This window comes from Doryrhamphus excisus, chromosome 19, assembly GCF_030265055.1.
Source record: "Doryrhamphus excisus isolate RoL2022-K1 chromosome 19, RoL_Dexc_1.0, whole genome shotgun sequence".
Lineage (NCBI taxonomy): Eukaryota > Metazoa > Chordata > Actinopteri > Syngnathiformes > Syngnathidae > Doryrhamphus > Doryrhamphus excisus.
The window spans coordinates 1007375-1025863 of record NC_080484.1 but is presented as its reverse complement, the minus strand read 5'-3'; the positions used below and the strand labels follow the sequence as shown (position 1 = coordinate 1025863).

At 40.9% G+C, this 18489-nt stretch overlaps 2 protein-coding genes across 4 annotated transcripts; both read right to left on the bottom strand.

Annotated features, from left to right (window-relative positions):
- Positions 1–9146: 9146 nt before the first annotated feature.
- On the bottom strand, positions 9147–11881 carry eif5a2 (eukaryotic translation initiation factor 5A2). 2 transcript variants are annotated; one of them, XM_058056572.1, is made up of 5 exons: positions 11732–11881; positions 10411–10588; positions 10233–10337; positions 9824–9955; positions 9147–9322 (listed from the first exon to the last, which is right to left on the bottom strand). In XM_058056572.1, exons 1-5 carry the CDS (start codon positions 11776–11778, stop codon positions 9263–9265), a joined length of 522 nt encoding a protein of 173 aa, XP_057912555.1. In that variant the 5' UTR covers positions 11779–11881; the 3' UTR covers positions 9147–9262. The 2 variants fall into 2 exon arrangements, with proteins under 2 accessions (XP_057912555.1, XP_057912556.1); XM_058056573.1 differs by having other exon boundaries at positions 10411–10585; positions 11732–11849.
- A 207-nt stretch (positions 11882–12088) lies between these two features.
- On the bottom strand, positions 12089–18417 carry slc2a2 (solute carrier family 2 member 2). 2 transcript variants are annotated; one of them, XM_058056568.1, is made up of 11 exons: positions 18195–18417; positions 17986–18081; positions 16892–17112; positions 16609–16733; positions 15664–15779; positions 15389–15551; positions 14544–14650; positions 14364–14444; positions 14186–14290; positions 13812–14117; positions 12089–13302 (listed from the first exon to the last, which is right to left on the bottom strand). In XM_058056568.1, exons 1-11 carry the CDS (start codon positions 18207–18209, stop codon positions 13096–13098), a joined length of 1542 nt encoding a protein of 513 aa, XP_057912551.1. In that variant the 5' UTR covers positions 18210–18417; the 3' UTR covers positions 12089–13095. The 2 variants fall into 2 exon arrangements, with proteins under 2 accessions (XP_057912551.1, XP_057912553.1); XM_058056570.1 differs by lacking the exons at positions 17986–18081; positions 18195–18417 and adding an exon at positions 17224–17979.
- Positions 18418–18489: the final 72 nt, after the last annotated feature.

Sequence of the window (18489 nt, the reverse complement as noted above, 5' to 3'; positions counted from 1 at the left end):
AATGTCTTCTGACACGTTCAAAACATAAATCCATAAGTTCATAATTGGTCATAGTCGGTCATAGTCGGTCATAGTCGGTCATGTGATGTGTTAAAGCCTTCGAGGCTCCTTAGGGAAAGTAATTAAAGGCTCACTTATAATAGATGAGGCTGACATTGGCACCTCCAACTCAGGGAATCACATTAGAGACCGAATGTTCATGTTCACTTTTACTTGATTTTAGTTTTATTGACTTTAATTATACAATGTTACAAAATGTTCATGTAATTACATTTTAGTGTTTTCCACGAGAAGATGCTTTTTAAAAAGCTCAACATCCTTAAACAGCATGCCTCTGCCATGCCCCAAAGGATAAAAAGTTTTACTTGATTTTAGTTTTATTGACTCTAATTATACAATGTTACAAAATGTTCATGTAATTACATTTTAGTGTTTTCCACGAGAAGATGCTTTTTCAAAAATTGCAACATCCTTAAACAGCATGCCTCTGCCGTGCCCCAATGGATGATAACTTTTACTTGATTTTAGTTTTATTGACTCTAATTATAAAATGTTGCAAAATGTTCATGTAATTACGTTTTAGTGTTTTCCACGAGAAGATGCTTTTTCAAAAATTGCAACATCCTTATAAAGCGTGCCTCTGCCATGCCCCAAAGGATAAAAAGTTTTACTTGATTTTAGTTTTATTGACTTTAATTATACAATGTTGCAAAATGTTCATGTAATTACATTTTAGTGTTTTCCACAAGAAGAGGCTTTTTAAAAAATTGCAACATCCTTAAACAGCATGCCTCTGCCGTGCCCCAATGGATGATAACTTTTACTTGATTTTAGTTTTATTGACTCTAATTATACAATGTTACAAAATGTTCATGTAATTACATTTTAGTGTTTTCCACGAGAAGATGCTTTTTCAAAAATTGCAACATCCTTAAACAGCATGCCTCTGCCGTGCCCCAATGGATGATAACTTTTACTTGATTTTAGTTTTATTGACTCTAATTATACAATGTTGCAAAATGTTCATGTAATTACGTTTTAGTGTTTTCCACTAGAAGATGCTTTTTTAAAAAGCTCAACATCCTTAAACAGCATGCCTCTGCCGTGCCCCAATGGATGATAACTTTTACTTGATTTTAGTTTTATTGACTCTAATTATACAATGTTACAAAATGTTCATGTAATTACATTTTAGTGTTTTCCACTAGAAGATGCTTTTTTAAAAAGCTCAACATCCTTAAACAGCATGCCTCTGCTGTGCCCCAATGGATGATAACTTTTACTTGATTTTAGTTTTATTGACTCTAATTATACAATGTTACAAAATGTTCATGTAATTACATTTTAGTGTTTTCCACGAGAAGATGCTTTTTCAAAAATTGCAACATCCTTAAACAGCATGCCTCTGCCGTGCCCCAATGGATGATAACTTTTACTTGATTTTAGTTTTATTGACTCTAATTATACAATGTTACAAAATGTTCATGTAATTACATTTTAGTGTTTTCCACTAGAAGATGCTTTTTCAAAAATTGCAACATCCTTATAAAGCGTGCCTCTGCCATGCCCCAAAGGATAAAAAGTTTTACTTGATTTTAGTTTTATTGACTTTAATTATACAATGTTACAAAATGTTCATGTAATTACATTTTAGTGTTTTCCACGAGAAGATGCTTTTTCAAAAATTGCAACATCCTTAAACAGCGTGCCTCCGTCGTGCCCCAATGGCTGATAACTTTTACTTGATTTTAGTTTTATTGACTCTAATTTTACAATGTTACGAAATATTCATGTAATATTCATGTTTTTGTGTTTTTCACGAGTTCATGCTTTTTTAAAAAAGCTCAACATCCTTAGCAGCGTGTCTCTGCTGTGCCCCAAGGGATGATAAGTTTTACTTGATTTTACTTGTAGTGACTTTATGCAGTTTTAGAAAACTTTCATGGATTTAAGTGTTTGTCAATTTTACACTAGGACATCTTTTTTTTTTTCAGGGCGTGGCCAATCAGAACAACCACTGGGTTAGTGTTGGTTATTAATATTACTTATTAATATTACTTATTATAATAGTTTCCTAATTAGGACCGCAAAGGGGACTTGGTCAGTGACAGTGAATGCATCTTCATTAAAAAAAATCCCCACTAAGTGACTCAATTCAGTAAAAGCGCTGTCATGTCTGACTCATGCCATGGCCGTGAAGGCATCATTAAAGGTAGATTTCGTTCTTCAAAGTCATGAAATAAGAAGGAGGCAAGTATGGCTCACCGATAGCAGGATGGAATCGTGGACACCAGTCAGGTCTCAGGTCAGGTCTGGATGGTCGAGACAGGAAGAAGACCTCCCTCAGGGCGGGGGGGCCGGGGGGTACCTATAAAAGTCACTTTAAGGGAAAATACTACTGTATGACCACTTCATTTATTTTCTCATTAAATACTGTTTAAGTTGTTTTTTAAATATTTTTTTCATTAAAAATTATTAAGACAATTGCTGACAATTTTTTTAAAAGCTTTTAAAAAAAATTTTATTAATTAAAAAAAAAATTATAATTTTTTTTTTTTTAATAATTTCTCCGTCCCATTCATTTTAAAGTGTTTGTAAAGTGTGAAGAAGCTACCAGTGTGAAAAAGTTCTAAGACCTTCAGGAAAATAGTCTGGTCCGACCAGACAAAAGTTGGACTTTTTGGATGGTAGAAACGAAAAAGAACATCACAGCGACAGTAAAATACGGTGGTGGTAGTGTGATGGTCTGGGGCTGGTTTGCTGCTTCAGGACCTGGAAGACTTGCTGTGATATATGGAAGCATGAATCCTACTGAAGGAGACCTCCAGCTGGGTTCTTCAGCAGGACAATGATCCAAAACACAGAAAGTCCAGTCCTGAAGCCTACTTAGATGCTGTGGCATGACCATAAAAAGGCGGCTGAAAGATGAAAGATGGGTTGCCAGTTGTGTTGTGGACACAAAACTAAGACATCAGGAAAGTTTGGACGAAATGACGAGTCAATCATCGCACACTTAGAAGTAGAAGTAGAACTTAGTAGAATGCAGAACTCTGCCCAGGGGCAGAACTTAGGAGAAAACTGAAGCCGGTGTTTTTGCAAGCCCCCCTTCCAAAAAAGGGTCTAAAATGTGGGGGATCACCTCTACAATTGAGAGCAGATGCTCTTCTGTTTGGACGGCTGCAATAAGGACAGCATTGAAGCGTTTGATTGGGTTATGTGGCAGGAAATCATCAACATGTCGGAACATGGGGTCGAGTGACAGGAGGCCACGCAGGAAATGTCGTCGCTAGCGTGTGTGTGTGTGTGTGTGTGTGTGAGAGAGAGAGAGTCATACAGGCAGGCCTCGACGGACCTGGACTGAGATCAAATCAGTGGGTCCAAACCGGAGCCAGATGAGGCGGATGGTTTTCCGTGTATGGTCATGTGACCTAAGGTTCACAGTCGAGTGTGTGGGCAGTTCTTGGAAAAATGGAATTAAAGTAACGCATCATTTATGACTGCTACCAAAAAGCGTTTTCCAAAGTGTTTGTGATTCTTGTGATGCTAACGCTAAGATGTAGCGCTACCCTGCACACGTCATGAAACTAATAAGCGGACAGATGGGGGGGGGGGGGGGGTGGTTTTGAGCCTGGAAGAGGCGTCAGGACGTAGTACGGACATTTGGACCAGGAACGGGATAATAAAGACATCAGGCCAAGATAAGCAAGACCATGTTGTGTTGAGTGTGTGGTTCTCCTACGCACGGACCTGAAAACATGTTTTTAACGTCAATGTTGTCTTCATGGGTGGGTGGAGATAACACGCTACTTCCTGATAGAAACACAAACACGCACACGCACGCACACAGATGTTTTTATGACACATTTCCGTATGATGGTTTTATAAGGTGAAAAACATCAGCTTTACAGATGCCATGTCTGCTTTAATAACTACTTGAGAGTTTTATCTTTGGTCCCTAAAGGCTTTCTTCTCTATAAAGTATACATTTATGATTGAAAACTTTTGTTTAAAATTATAATTCATTAAATGTCAAATTTGAAAAAAAAATCAAACAAAAATAGATTTTTTAATGATTATTTTTTATTTCTCTAACTGCATAATTTAAACATCAATTTGAGTTTCTTGTAGATTCTTATTTAATGATTAATAAATAACTGGACATTTATGACTTACACGCAGTAATGCTAATCTTTTTTTACATTTTTTACAATCCCAAATATATAGCATTTTCTTTATAAAATACTTTAAATCATTTATTATCTTTAAACATTTTTACACAATTTTCTATTCAAAATAATAAATTCATTATTTATCATTTAAAAATTATTTAAAAACCTGAAATGTATCATTTTAAAATTCCAATGGTATTTTTTTCCTTTAAAAAATGTACATTTGACCTTTTTCTTCTAACATAAAATTATTAAAAAATGTGGATTAGTAACTTTTAAACTATTTTAATTTTATTGGTATGATTTATTTAAAAAGTGTAGACTTCTAAATTAATTAATAAAAAGTATTAGTTTAATTTAAAACCCACATTTGACTTGATTTTTAGAATAATTGCATTTAAAAGAATGTCCATTATTTTATTTTCCTTATTTTTATATCCCAAAACGTATAAAAATGACTTGTGGTTTTTCCTTCTAAAATTAATTGTATTCCAAAAATGTTTTTTCTAAAAGTATAATTTTTAAAAAAATGCATATCTTGTAAAACTATGATATCGTTCCACATAACAAATGTCAAATATTATTGGCTAACATTTGTTGTCCTTTTTTTCCTGGGGGGGGGGGGGGGGGGGGGGGTCAATATTTAGACTCCAGAAAAGGTAGCGGGTGGTTGGAAGTTGACAAAGAAGGGAAAAGCAGAGAACTCAGCATGACAGCTGCTTTCCAGATGTGAAAACTTGGGAGTTGGATTATGAAAGGGGGGGGGGGGGGGTACTGTAATATCCTCCGGCGAGTAAATATCTATAAATATCTATAAATAGAATGTGCAGGTAATAGCTTTAATGATCTCCCAATGTCGCCACCTGCTGGACGTAGATAGTCATAGCTACACAACTGCCAATCAAAACAATCTGCTCCTTTCCACCAATAGTCGTCCTCGCCGATGACGTCACAACGACCCTGCAAGGCCGCATCACAGCTCGGGGAGTCGGCGTCACGTTCATCCGCTCCCTGCGGTGATCCCGGCCTATCCCACAACCCCGTCGTGTTTCCACAGCCACTCCCTGTCCCGGTTCCACAAACACGGCATATGCACCGAATTACCGTATTACCGTATTACCGTATTACCGCATTATAGACGCCACGCAAAAACACAGCTTTTTACGCTGCTCTGCATAGAAAGTACACAAATCATCTGTTCCGAGGTCAAACTGTCAAAAAATGCAATAATGCAACGCCACTTTGTAGACCGTATTTTGGAACTTTTGGAACATTTTGTAAAAATAACTTTAGCTTTCCATCGGTTTTACAAATATGATAATATGATAATAATGTTGCAACATGCATGAAATGCTCATCGTTAGGCATTAAAATCAACCTAAATATGGTTAGAGCCTTGTAGACATGAAATAACAGCCCTATAGTCACCTTTCCACTGCTATTACCCAATATAGTAGACATAAGATCAAATGAAAACTTGGTCACCATGACAACAATGTACATCCAGCCCTTGCCCCCTCCCCCTCCCCAAATACTAATGACCTTACGTGTGACGGGGTGTCTGCTTCCAGGATCCCATGATGTCACGTGCTGCGGTCAGCATCCGAACTGGGAAGTGTGGGAGGAGACCTGACAAGCCACCTGTTTGGGAGGGGGTGACGGCATCATCGCCCCCCCCCCGCCTTCCTGGAAATGTTGGAACATCTTTCTGCTGGGCCAGCACTTGGGAAGACACAATAGTAGAACATGACTGCACATTGGTAGTATAATCATTACTGTAGATGATCTTTTCAAAAAGGTACAAATATGAAACTTCAATTTCATAAAACCCATCAAATGTATTCATACATGCTATAATTATGTCAATGACTAAGTGTTGGGTGACCCATGAGCCATGCGTATCCTAGAAAGTAAACAAGTACGAAACCCTGCCCTTGCCCTGATGCCCTCCACTTTAACTATTATGTCCCAATAATTTAATATCCATGTTATTCCAGTACCACCATGGAATTCAAGCGAGGAACGTCGCGTCTAAGTGTGTTGATGTTTGAACCCGGCTCATCTGTTTCCAATGAGGACCCGCCCATCCCTAGCCCCCCCCTTGCTTCCCTGCCTTCGGGCCAGATGTGATCCGGCTACCTTTGGACATTCCAAAGTCGACTACTACTCATCTAGAATAACATAGCCCGTAAACACACAAGTTCAAAGCGCTGCCGGGGGGAGGGGGGATGGTGGGGGGGTGCAGGTGGCAAAAAAAGGCCAGAGGAACCTAAAGCGGCCAGACGGTTACCAGTTTTCAATGTTGTCTTTGTGATATTTGACCATAGTATATAATACGTATATCATTTAGTGTTGGAACAAGAGGCTACAGTCCCAGTCCCGTTATAATGGGTTTATGACCAAGGGTCACAAAGAGGCCGTCAATGACTTGGGTCAATATGTCATATTACAAAGTCCAATTAAAGGATGAGATTTACAATAACAATGGTGGTCAATAATTGTAAATAATCCATATATCCACCCTCGGGGGAGTTCATCAAAAATGTTTCTTCCAGCAGCAGATTAGTAAGCATCCTTCTGAAGAGGCTCGCTTCCTGCCTGCAGTTACACAATAGCGCTCGCTCACAGCTCGTGTCTGAAATCTTCATGGGGGAGTCACCGTTGTCAAGAAACTACTTGTTCCCGCTCTCAGGTCTGAATAAACAGGTTGTGTAATCCTCCACCAAACCATATTCCCAAATCCGAATCCCCCTTAGACAGCCGAGAGCTGGGCAAGCCTAACAATGGACGTCTTCCATGGTTTTTAACCCCCCCACCCAATTGTTTAAAGCTTAGCCTTTCTTAGTTCCAGTTGGTGTCATTTAGTGGCCTTTTGCTGCCCTCTAGTGGCGGCTGCAGGAAAGGTTGGCTATTTTATTTATTTTGAAACAGAATTAGCTTCTCTGATTAAAAAAAAGTAACATTTTAAATGTCAAAATTATTTGTCCCCAATAGGAGTTCTCGCCGCCCCCCAGTTTATTTTTGTACACTGAAAGTCACATTTCTGGTATATTGGGAGTCGCACACCCCCATTTCCCAAGGACACCAGTTGAAATGTTCATGGCTTGGGAAGAGATCATTCCTGTGACTACAATCATATTCTCATTTGACACAAGGCTTACACCGCATATGAAGTACAGTCATGAAGTACAGGGGTAGGGTTATGAAGTACAGTCATCCCATTGGTTCATTGGTTCCAGTCCAAAGAGGGACACCAAGTGACCAGTGTAGAATACTGCATAGCATCACAACATCTTTGAATGCCTTATATTTGTATTTTAGTCAGACATTTTTATGACTGAAAATGCATAAATATGTAAAACGTGTTTAGATAAATCAGGAATGGACAATATTGAACCAGGAAAGGTGATTTAATAGCAAATAGGGATTAGGGATTAGCGTATGCATGTTTTATTAAAGGATGAAAATGAATAATTAGATAACGATGGTGGAGGGTGCACGGCTCTACAATACACCAGCTTGGAAAACAACCCACTAAATGTGATCTAAACACCAGACAACACATGCATACACATTTAGGCTCAAGTAGCTGCTCTGACATCCCATAATGCCTCAGCAGGAAACCCCAAACAAGCAGCAAGCAGTAGTACCATCTTGTGACAGGACGAGCTAAAATGCTAATTAGCTTGTCTGATGAATGCAATTATAAAACAGCAAAGTTTCAAGCCCTGAGAAAAGAAGATGACGCCAACGCATATGAAAGATGAACCATGTCGCCAGACTTATGTAAACCGCTTAGACAGACTCCACCCGCCCCCCCAAAGACTATTTAAAAAGCTTAATTGGCCACATAGGAGGTGGTGGCCTTTTTGTTCTTGACCGTTTGCCTTCTACCGGTGGAAGTGCAACATGTGGCGACACGGCGCCCTGCAGAGGAGAAAGGAAGCCAGAAAGAACAATTGAAGAAAAGCTAATGCGAGGAACCAGCGGGCAAACCTGTTCAGAGATTTGCATAAAACTGGTCCTTCTGGTCCGAGCCCCAATGGGACAGTTAAGTCTTTGGGAACGGGAACGGTGGTGAGAAGCAAACAAGCATGAAAAGGAACGCCGTGGCTCCGTTCGCCAACTTGGTAAACACGTGGCGACCACCAAGTACTCCTGGCTGCAGTAGTTTCCCAGGGAAATACTGCTGACTGAGTGTTGGTGCTCATCAGTTAGCAATAAAGACAAGTAGTGTTGCGGTCCAGGGGGATACTTTCAAGTTAGCCCACCATTCATGTACATTGGTTGGGTAATCCATGTCCCAAACAACATGCTAAACCTGCATCATGTTGACTTTCTGTTTATAAAACCGTTAGCAAAATGTCTCGCCAGTCTATAATTGAATTTGCGTCATCAAAGGTCTTGCGGTGCGGAGGCAAACTTGTGAGAAAGTCCGGGCTGGAAGAAGGAGCAAGTTTCCCTGAAGGCAACATTTGAACACGTTTTCCTGGTAGGTTTTGGTGTGCCAGTGTCAACGTTGGCCAAACGTCTAACGGCCTCCATGTAAGCCACACTAGAGGCAAGAAGATGCTAGGAAGCATCAACAGGTCATACATATACACAGGAAATGGACTAGAAGCTGACCAATCACAGCCACAGGGTTTGGGGGGGTCGGCGAGTACAAACCAGGCATAAGGTTCAAACTGCAAAAATAAGAGAAAAAAGGATTCTAAAGAAAAGCACCACCCCCAAAAATGTTCTAGACCCTCCCTCCACCCACTAAGAAATAAGACAAATTACACTGATTGGCTGTGATCCTTTTGCACGAGATTGAACTTTCCATCCACATGAGAGTTACTGGCAAACCTTTGCAATAAACTCTTCATCGTGGAGTTAGTGGAAGAAAAAAGCCACAGTTGAAACAAAATGCTATGGCTGGCTGTAGGTAACTTCATTGAGTGCCTGTCAGTTCTGACCCCAAATTGAATGGTTTAAAAAAAAAAAAAAAAAAAAAGACAATCTGACCCAGTCCACAGTTTCAGATTTTAGGCGAGCAAGCCATGGTGGAGATGTGTGGCAAAGACTGTGGCATCTTCGGCTTACTGTTGGACCTAATTAAGGGGCTTTATGCCGACCACTGCTTCTTCACTTATAGCCTTCATCACGGTCACCTGGAACACAAGACAGTCCAAGCATGCAATTAGGAGAGGCATCGTTTAGTGAGGCATTGTACCAGTCAAATAAATATTTAGTACTCATGTTCAATCATTTGCATCAAGCTCTTTACGCCCTAGAAAATAAAAAGATAGCTCATCAAAACAAGGTGTAGAGTATGTTTGTAAAACCCAGGGATGCTCCCATCAGGTTTTTATGACGATTCGGCTCATCCATGAGTGATCGCTTGATGATTTATGAGTGCTATTGGCCGCATTAGTGGGAAAGATGGGACACTTCCAAGGTCTCCTGATATGCATCATTTCTGCGTCTGAGAATGCCTCTTTGAAAATCCAAACAATGAATGATATTCACGGAGAGGTTATCCGTTATACTTAACATATTAGTCAACTAAAATGACAGTTTGGTTTACTAAAATATTGTGAAATCTATTTGTGTAAAAAAAAAAAAAAGTATGACCACAAAACCAACACTAAGGAACAACAGGAACCTCCTACCATAAACTGATCCCCAGCGTCAAGCTTCTTCTCAATTTCTTTGCCTATGTCGTTGTCTGGAATTCTAAGGTCCTCTCTGGTATCCCCACCATCATCCATCATGGACAGAAAGCCGTCGGACAAGTCAAGGGCCTGGAACGTCACGGGGCAGAGAATGCACACATCATCATTGAAACGCTGACTGATATGACAAACAAAGAAAGGCCAGACCTGCCAATCAATGGCATGCTAAATTTCATTTGATTCATTTGCCCCCAAAAGGGTGTCAGTCAAGCTTGCCACCCGAGAGGGAACCAGTCTGGCCAGTTTCTAACCTGTACATTACATCCTTGGGTACGTGTCGGATCGCACATGCAACACGCCCTTCGGCAACAAAGTCAGCATATCGTTTATTTGGGTGCCATCTTACCTGGTAGTCCTTCCTGGCCACATTTGGGACGTCCATGTTATGGGTGGATGGGCATATGTCTTCATACTTCCTGCCGGTAAAAATGTCAATTCCAACAAGGTGCACCTGTAACACGAACAAATATAGTTCAGTGACAGTCAGGTTGATTCTCCGGTTTCAACACTTGATCCGGACTTACCTTGGCGTGCCCGTGCTTGCCAGTCTTGGAGGTAGACATTTCCACTATCTTACAGGGACGAGATTTCAGCATGACATAGCCGTTCTTCCTCAGGGCAGAGCATTGCATGGGGTACGTCGTCGAGGCCCCGGAATCTCCGCCCTCAAATGAATCTGTCATATCCGCCATGTTCAACCTGCTTTTTGTGGGCAGGAAAGTGTAATAATGATTTGGGTTGTGCTAAGGAACTGAGCAATGTAAACATCTTTAAAAAAGGGGGTGTGCATACTATGGTAAAGCAGTTTGAGAAAAACCTGCAAAAGCTGTCAAACAAGCAAGTTGTCTGGCACCTATTAGCCACCTAGCATTTGTTACCACTGACCTCTGGCCCCTAAGACAAGGGTGTCCCAACAATTGTGTTTACTTTTGTTTTCATATGACCTCAAAGTGACCCATAATGTCAAATATTCTTGTATAATTACAGCTGTTATTTTTCAATTTTCTTCTTGTAAATGTTTTCAATCATAAACAACTGTTGTGCCTGTAGAACTATATTATAGCTTTTTATTAGGGATATTATGGAATGGATACATACATATAAAATACATATTTTTGAAACTACATTTTAGAGCTGTACTGTAATTATAACACAGTGAAAGCGTGATATTTCTGCCCCAGCTCATCATCCCTACCTCTGACCATGACAAAGACCTAAATCTCCAGTCCCCATTAGCAACCAAAATGGCCACGTCATCCATTTTGTGACGTCAGCTGCTCCAAGATGAATGACGCCACACTCCGGGCTTTTGGCCAGCGTGGTCGACTCTAAACTTTTAACAACTGGCACGTCGTAAACTCGAATTCGGAAATAAAACGATTTATTGCTCATTTGTATCTAATAAAACGGTTAAGGGTGGTTTATTGTAACATTTCTGGAGCGCGCCTCGATGAAGTTGGTGACGGCTGTATCGCTCAGACAAATGCCGACGACTTTAGTACGTTAAAACAGCTTTTTATAAATGTAAAACAATATCAAGAGTATTGATTTCAAATGTTTGCCAAACAGTAAGTGTAATACAATGAAAAGCTGGAGTCTACGAGGCGGCTACTTAGACCGAGTAAACGAGCTAACAGCTAGTAGCTAGCCCCACGTTCCACCTGGATAGCGTGGAGCCAGGCCCACACCCAAAGGCGGCTACATTTGTTAGCTAGCTAGCTAGCCCTCTTCCGGCCAAGTTATTCATTCACGACTCGGCTGTAACCTAATTTCACGTTTATCTCTCATAGATAAGGCTGAGGTTGTTGACTTAAAAAAACACAGTTCCAAACAAGGTGACCTTACCTTGTGTTCTTCTGAAGCCCGCAGAAAAAAAGGAGGCCAACCCGCATGCGCAAAACGTTTTATCCGACGACAAAAAAGTCGGGCGGGCAGGTATGAGATCACGTGACCAGCAAAATGGGAGGCGGGGACAAAAAAAACCGACTCACCTCTCGAGTGGTCGCTTACCATATATGGCGACGAGAGGCGGGGTCGAACGACAAGGACCAGCCCACAGGGCACAGCACAATGATGTTGTTCAAGTAGTACTGTACATCAAAATATTGATGTACTACGAGTATTATAGTCGGCTCTTGACATTCTTTGTTACCTTTTACAATCATTTTGGATAAAATGCAAAAATATTACCCAAGGCCTGGCCTCCATTCTATCTTCTTTTAACTCTTAAACAAAACAATACATCAGAAACACAATGAGATCACAACAAAGTTTCAATAACAGCATCACAATGAGGTAGTCACATAATAATTAAAAGCAGTTAATTATACATACAGAAATGCATTCATCTTGGTACCGTTCAAAATGGAAAGCTAAAAATATCAATAACTGTCGTAGAGCAAATGCAAGGAATGTAATTATCCCATTCATGACATAAGGAATATGGAAGAAAGGACTACTAGGGCCAATAAACAACTCAAAAATATCATGATAATCCAGTCCAAATATTCAATGAATAAAGTCAGAATTTGGGGATATTATAATAATATATATTTTTCAATTTTATTATTATTATTAATAATAAATATTATTATATTATTAACTTTTTGTGGCATTACAAAAACTTTATTATTTATTAGTTTTTTATTTTATATATATATATATATATATATTCATGCATTATGACTTGACTGTACTCACTATTTGCGTAAAATTTGGATTTTAAGATTACAACTTTTTTCAACTTTAAACTAAAACAACTTTATTCTCAAAATGTTGCAATTTTTTCCCAAAATTTACCTTTTGTTTTGTTGTCAAAATATTAAGACTTTTCATGATAAATTCCGACTTCATAGTTTTTCCCGTAATTAACGATTTTCTAATGTTTTATAAAACTTTGATGACCTTTTCAAATGTTCCTTTTGGCGTGACCCTAATCCTCCATCTTCCGTTTGAGCTTAATTATGATATTTATTAACAAAGGCAATACTGACATGTTGGAGGTAAAGCATCCTCTCAAATCCTTAGACGTTAACCTGGAGGCGGAGCTAGTGGAATTGCTGTTAATAATCATAATTTCATGTAAGGATTTGCATTTGGTTGGCGTGGATTTTAAACGTCATTGCATTGATGCCTTAATTATGATAATACTAGTTATGATAATACTAATTATGATAACACTAACGGGATCGTGCAAAGTCCTACGGTCCTCAAGCTTGTGTCGTCGCCGCTTTGAGCTGCTGCAGTTCTTGGCCGTCTTTGGCATAACGTGCCGCCTTTTTCCGCCCCTTTTGGAATATGGCGGCAATCTCATCGAAGGTCTTGCCCTTGGTCTCGGGCATCCGCAGGTACGTGAACAAGGTGAAGCCCAACAGCAGCGCGGCAAACAGGATGAACACGTACGGACCCAGCCAGGCCTGAGGAAGACGAGGAAGGTACCAGTTATCACCAGTTATTACCAGTTATTACCAGTTATTATCAGTTATTATCAGTTATTACCTATTACCAGGGGTCACATTTTGTCCTTTGAGAAAATGTAAAGTTGTGATTCCTACACAAAACTAGCCGCCCGTCAACTGTAAATGTAATCATTTTCTTTTTCTTTGGCGAATAGGCTAACCTAGCATGATGTTGCTGTTAAAATGTGAATGCAATGTTAGCGCTTTAGCATCACATCCTGCAGCTATGCTAGTGTGGCTAATGTGTGGTTAAAAAGTCTTAGCATGATCCATAGAACACTATAATAACTTGTATTCAGCTCATGAAATAAAATACTTTTTTATATCTAATTTTATAAAATAAAATAAAATAAAATAAAATAAAATAAAATAAAATAAAATAAAATAAAATAAAATAAAATAAAATAAAATAAAATAAAATAAAATAAATCAAGGTGCCACTGAGGAGACGTGAACCAGCAACCCACCTGTATGTAAGAGAAGGTCATGCCTACGAGGAAGTTGCTGGTCCAATTGCAGCAGCCGGCCAGAGCAATGGCCGCCGGCCGAGGACCCTGGCTGAAGAGCTCGGCCACGATGAACCACGGGATGGGACCCGGCCCGATCTCAAAGAAGCTGACAAAGAGGAAGATGGCCGCCATGCTGAAGTAGCTCATCCAGGAGTACTCGTCCTGGAATTTGAGGCCGACCGTCATGGCGATGGCGCAGCAGCACATCCCGCCCAAGCCCACCAGGGTCAGGGTGCGCCTGCCGGCCCGGTCCACCAGGGCCACCTGGAAGAAGAGCAGGTGGTAAACCGATTTGGATGCTTCCTCATGTTTGTAGGACCAGCGGTACTCACAGACACCAGGGTGAAGATGGTGTTGATGACGCCCACGCCGATGGTGGCGTAGACGGGCTGAGCGATGCCAGCCTGCGTGAAGATAGCTGTGGAGTAGTAAAATATCTGGAAGACAGAAGATGTACACATCAAATCCCAGTTTGAAGGAAATAAAATAATTAATCCCGCCTCCACCGACCGCGTTGATGCCCGACAACTGCTGGGAGAGATGCATCATCAGCGCCACAAACAGCTGGCGTCGGTACACGGAGGAGCAGATCTTTGGAGAGAATACGCATCACGTCATTTCTTCATCATCCATGCTGAACCTCAACACAAACAAGACCACCATGTTTACAATTCCTGTGCGAAGACCTACCAAAGACAGGATGGAGACCCGAGGCTCCTTGTCGGCGTCCTCTTTCTCCCTCCTCATCTCTTCTAGATCAGCAGACGCGTCGTACGCCCCCTTCAGGCGATACAGACCTGCAAAAGGACACGTATACATATCAAATAACATATACGGTAGCATAGCATAGCAATATAGTATAGCATAGCATAGAAACATAGCATAGCATAGAATAGCCAAGCATAGCATAGCAACATAGCATAGCATAGCATATCATAGCCTAGCATAGCATAGCATATCATAGCAACATAGCATAGCATAGCTTAGCATAGAAAGCAAAGCATAGCATAGCATAGCATATCATAGCATAGCAACATAGCACAGCATAGCTTAGCATAGAAAGCATAGCATAGCATAGCAACATAGCATAGCATAGCTTAGCATAGCTTAACATAGCAACATAGCCTAGCATTGCATAGCTTAGCCTAGCTTAGCATAGCTTAGCATAGCTTAGCATAGCAACATAGCCTAGCATAGCATAGCAACATAGCATAGCATAGCAACCTAGCATAGCCTAGCATATCATAGCATAGCAACATAGCATAGCATAGCATCATAGCATAGCATCATAGCATAGCAACATAGCATAGCATCATAGCATAGCATAGCAACATAGAATAGCAACATAGCATAGCATAGCATAGCAACATAGCATAGCATCATAGAATAGCAACATAGCATAGCATCATAGAATAGCAACGTAGCATAGCATCATAGAATAGCAACATAGCATAGCATAGCATAGTAACAGTGTACTTCCATGACCTAATATGGTATGAAGGTGTTGTAGTAAACCATGGAGTTTTTTTACGTACTTTCCTTAGCCTCCTGTTCCCTGCCCAGCAGGATGTAAAGGTAGCGGGGGCTCTCGGGGCACAGCGGCAGCAGGAGGGACTGCAAGACGGCCGGGGCCCCTGAGAGACCCAGCAGCAGGGGCCACATGTCGTCATTACCCAGGATAAAGTCCAAGCCCAGAACCTAGAGACCGGTAGTAAGTACACACAGATACTTTACTATTTACCTTCCTGTGTGTGTGTGTGTGTGTGTGTGTGTGCGTGTGTGTATGTGTGTGTATGTGTGTGCGTCCCACCTGGCTGATGAGGATACCAACAACGATAGCCAGCTGGTGCAGAGTCCCCAAGGCCCCCCTGTAAGCTTTGGGGGCGATCTCTCCAATGTACATGGGGACCAGGCCCGACGACAGGCCTGCAAGACAAAAGTATTGGGACGCCACGCTAACTGGAGGGCCTCTGCTCTAACGAGTTGCTACTTTGGAATCAATGCTGGTTAAAGCCGATCAACCTTTAAGTTGCTAAACTACCACAAATTGTTGCATTACAGGACATTTGAAAAGTCAAAAATAAATATGGAGAATGAAAAAAGTCAATCTTTGTCAATATTATGCCAAATAAAAATATTATGAAAAAATAAAATAAAATATGAAATACAAACGACATTATGAAAAAAAATAAGGTGTAAAAACAGAATAAAGAAATAAAAAAAAATTTCGTAGTAAAAAAAATATAGTATTTATTTGTCTTCACTTGAGAAGACATAGTAAATATAGTAAAAAAAAATAGTGAAAATGTTCAATGACTTATGGGCAATTAGTCACCAATTAGTTGTGCCTCCCGGCGGCCATTTTTATAACCAATCCAGCGCTAATCAGCCCCTTAAAGCGTTTACCAAATGTGATGGTGATTTAGCTAAACACCCCAAAGCTAATTGGTGCTTTTGTAGAGCGTATTGGGCTCCGTCTACTTCCTGGGTTGAAGAACAGCGCCACCTATGGCGGATTTGTCAGAAAGCGTAATAGCACCGGCAACGCAGCAGGGCTATATGTTGACATGTTTCATACTTTTATGCCAAAATGTCCATTAAACATTCCTATTGCATGGGAGGTTGACAGCGGCCATCTTGGCTCCAAAGTAGGAGGTGAATCTGGGTCATTAGCGGTAAATCTGGCCTTCACTAAACCTTCACTAAAACCCTGAATGACACCTGACTTCCTCCTTTCCCAGCACGTGTGGCGTACCGCAGTAAAAGCCCATGATGGCGCGGCCCGTGATGACCATGACGTGAGGCTTCCACATCTTGCACAGCCCCATCAGGAGTCCAGCCGCCACAGCCAAGACGTTGACCATCAGCATGCCCTTGACCCTGGGAGACCAGATGTCAAGAACGAGAAGAACGAGAAGAACGAGAAGAACGAGAAGAACGAGAAGAACGAGAAGATCGAGAAGAACGAGAAGAACGACAAGAACGACAAGAACGACAAGAACGTCGCTTGGAGAAACCAGACCCAAAACCTCTCTCACCGGCCTCTCCGGTCCCCCACGAATCCCACCAGGAAGGAGGAGACCATGCCCCCGATGGAGAAGATGGCCACAGAGAGAGACCAGTACATGACCACGGACGGGTGCGGTCCTGACTCCTCCCCCTGACTCCTCCCAGACGTGTCTGCGGTGCCGTTCGGGGTCAGGACGCCAGCCTCCGAGGACGACACGGCCAACGCCCGTCCATAGTGCCTCTCGATGATCTAGTACATGGACATAGAACATTAGTAAGAAGAAAATATTAGTATATATTATTGATATCAGACACCACAGTATTGCAGCTTTAATGCTAATTAGCATTTAGCATCTTTTACTGTTTCAGAAGAAGAAGAAGAACAAGAAGATCATGAAGGCTGGAGAACATCTTGATGATCCCCAAGACCTTTTGGGAAATACTCTGTGGTCTGACCGGACAAAAGCTGGACTTTTTGGAAGGAGTGTGTTCAATTCCCTCTGGCGTCGAAGCAGCGCCGGTCAAATATGGCGGTGGTAGTGTCTCGGCCTGTTTGGATGTTTCACAGGACCTGGAGAAGATGCCTCCATTTTGGCTCCACTTGTCTTTTTATTGACTAATATTTCAATAAATGAAATCAGGAAGAAGGCAAACACGGGGTGGGGGGGTGGGGGGGGGTGTACACACATGGGGGGCCGCTAGGGGCGGCTAACGTTTCTCCTGCAAGGCCACAACAAGTTATGATACAACGATAAAATGTATTTGGTGCTCATATTTTTTGGTGCTTTTTGATTTTTTATATTATTATTATATTTTTTATATTATTTTATTCATTAAACAATGTCATGAATTATCACTAATAATTAGCATTTCACATAATAAATAATAATGATTATCATTTTCATTATTACATATAGTTAATATATATATTACACTAATCCCTCATTTATTGCAGTTAATTGGTTGCCGACTCGTCAGTGATGAATGAATTTGATGATTAGCAATTACCCATTATTAGTATTATTAGTGAATTATTATTCATGAATGATTTCAGTCTGGATTTTGCAAAGCAATGATATTATTATAATAATATAATATTATTTATGATAAAAACAAAGCTCACCCGCTGCGGTGCGTTGATGACCCCCATGCTGTAGCCATACTGCAGCGACCCCAGAGCGGCGGTAAACACGGCCAACGCCAACGTGCCCGTCAGCTCCTGCGACGGTAGGAACGTCAACCATTACGCCAGAACGCATTTGAACGCATCACATGTGGTTATCCTGTAAACGGGACGTGCAAGTAAAAGGACGCAAAGAAGCTTGGTCTTACCTTCCCGGACTCCATAGTCGACAGTCCAAGAGGGTCAACCCGATCCAGGAAGATAGCTAATGATCAATGACTACGGCGTGATCGGCCACGCACGCACGCACACACACACACACACACAATGGTGCAAACTGTGCAATAAATACATAAATAAGGAGGAATAACAACATACAGGAATAATGTGATGATGCATTTGTGGTGACATGAAGAATGATGAGTTCAAATGATGTAAAAAGGAACGTCCCACACAGAATAAACACATCACTGGCGGTTAATCATACACTCGACCCAAACTCAA

Bases quoted from the DNA above. Each gene is read 5' to 3' on its own strand.
- eif5a2 (XM_058056572.1), bottom strand. From the start codon at position 11,778: ATGCGGGTTGGCCTCCTTTTTTTCTGCGGGCTTCAGAAGAACACAAG. The intron at 10,589-11,731 runs GTAAGGTCACCT...GCCCACAAAAAG, and splicing joins GGGCTTCAGAAGAACACAAG to CAGGTTGAACATGGCGGATA. The intron at 9,323-9,823 runs GTAGGAGGTTCC...CTTGTGTTCCAG, and splicing joins ACGCTGGGGATCAGTTTATG to GTGACCGTGATGAAGGCTAT.
- slc2a2 (XM_058056568.1), bottom strand. The intron at 14,651-15,388 runs GTACGTAAAAAA...GTCCTTTTGCAG, and splicing joins GGAACAGGAGGCTAAGGAAA to GTCTGTATCGCCTGAAGGGG. The intron at 14,291-14,363 runs GTCGGTGGAGGC...TCTGTCTTCCAG, and splicing joins AGTTGTCGGGCATCAACGCG to ATATTTTACTACTCCACAGC.